The sequence below is a fragment of the Chiloscyllium plagiosum genome, chromosome 6 (genome assembly GCF_004010195.1).
Source record: "Chiloscyllium plagiosum isolate BGI_BamShark_2017 chromosome 6, ASM401019v2, whole genome shotgun sequence".
In the NCBI taxonomy this organism is placed as follows: domain Eukaryota; kingdom Metazoa; phylum Chordata; class Chondrichthyes; order Orectolobiformes; family Hemiscylliidae; genus Chiloscyllium; species Chiloscyllium plagiosum.
In genome coordinates this window covers 121,143,037-121,144,883 of record NC_057715.1, presented here as the reverse complement: position 1 = coordinate 121,144,883, position 1,847 = coordinate 121,143,037, and the positions used below count along the sequence as shown (strand labels likewise).

At 36.1% G+C, this 1,847-nt stretch overlaps 1 protein-coding gene across 1 annotated transcript in view; it reads left to right on the top strand.

Annotated features, from left to right (window-relative positions):
• LOC122551009 (cyclin-dependent kinase 2-associated protein 1) overlaps positions 1-1,847 on the top strand; it is an 18,141-nt gene extending 16,294 nt beyond the window's left edge. Inside the window, exon 4 of the mRNA XM_043692634.1 lies at positions 1,258-1,847. Within this exon, the coding sequence (XP_043548569.1) occupies positions 1,258-1,325 (68 nt within the window). The 3' untranslated portion in view covers positions 1,326-1,847. The remainder of the gene's footprint in view (positions 1-1,257) is intronic.

Here is a 1,847-nt window from a genome sequence, read left to right as displayed (position 1 = left end):
CGCCCCGTCCAATCTACTTGATCTAAAGAGCTTCGAATCAAGAAATCACCCATGATTACTACCCTGTGGCTTCTGCACCTTTCCAAAATCTGTTTCCCAATCTGTTTCTCCACATCTCTGCTGCTATTGGGGGGTCTATAGTAAACACCCAACAAGGTGACTGACCCTTTCCTATTTCTGACTTCAGCCCATACTACCTCCAAAGGCAGATCCCCCTCGAACTGCCTTTCTGCAGCCGTTATACCATTTCTAATTAGCAACGCCACCCCTCCTCCTTTTTTACCTTTTTTTTAAATGTGAGAAAGCATACTCAAGGTGCTTCACAGAAAATTATACTGAACCACAGGTAAATTAGGGCAGTTCATCAAAGCGAATCATAACTTTTTGATAGTTTTTATGGTCACCATTGCAAAGATTAACAGTTCAGACTGTACAAATTAATAATTCTAAAATTCCACCAGCTGCAATGATGTTTGAGTTTTCATCCCTCAAACATTCACCTTGATTTCTGGATTACTAGCTCAGTAACATTGGCACAATGCTAATATCTTCCCTTGAGTTTACTGCCAACGATCAACCTGTTTTTCTGCTCTCCTAATACTTTAATATTTTCCTTTGATTTGGCTTCAATCCCTTCTAATATTTATATTTTGAATTCTTTTTCAAAAGGTTTTTCCCCCTTCACACTACTTGTACTAATTTGTATACTGTCTTCACTTGTTACCAATTTGCTGGCACAATTGAAATAAGTTTCAAAAACAACAACAACAGTACTGGAAAAACTCAACAAGCATGACAACATCGAGTTAATGTTGAATCCATTGAGGTGCCACTTCAACATGCATTGTACTTGTTAACATTTCTGCCTCTGACCTGCTGCTGCTTTTGCTTCTAGTACCCTATGGCTTTGTCATTGAGGGAGTTGTATCCTGAAATCATTTGTTCTTGGTGGAGAATTTGTCTAAACTGATGTGAAAAATGTTGCTTTGGATTTTCTGGCTGGGAACTGTCAGTGATCCCATTATGAGCTACAAGTTGAGAAAAATAAAAGGGCAAAAATGGACAAATGCAGCTGTTTAGTCATTTGCATCAGTTGCTTCAGTTTTAGAACTGAATTTGGTTACGTATTTATCATACAAGCAAAATTAACTTCAGATGCTGGAAATACTCCAGTCAAGCAACAGCAAGAGTTGATCTTTTAATTCAAATAAAACTGTTTAGAACTGAATGTGATTGTCTCCCTTTTTCATATTCCAGGAATTATTCATGCTCGAGGATTAGTGAGGGAATGCCTGGCTGAAACTGAACGCAATGCAAGATCATAGCTTTAGTGCAGCTGAGGTTATATATTGGACTTCAAGATTTTGTGGTTTATTTTTGGAGAAGGAAATGCTACTTTTGTAATTTTTTTTTCCTGATCACACTGATTTTCTTTAAGCATTGTCAGCTTTGTATTTGAGCTATAACAATATGGTGATGTAAAAGATGCTTTACTCTGGAGAATACTTGAAGAAAATGTTGGCTTTTCATCCAAGTTTGGTTCTTCACAATTTAGAATCGACTCAACTGTTGCAACGACCAAGTTGTTTATTTAATTGAAACAATACAGCTCATTGATCTGTATAACCTTGTCAGGCTAATGTTTAATTTTTGAATCTTTTTGAAGCAAAATACAGGGATACAATTCGAAAAACATATTTTTGCACTTGAGATCAAACTGGAGACATGGATATTCCTGGAACTTTGCAGAACAAGATTTTTCCTCTAAATTATAATTTTTTTGCTATTGTACAGAAATTAGGCATCTTTGTATTGATTTCTTCTTGTAATAAAGCTTATTTTCATTA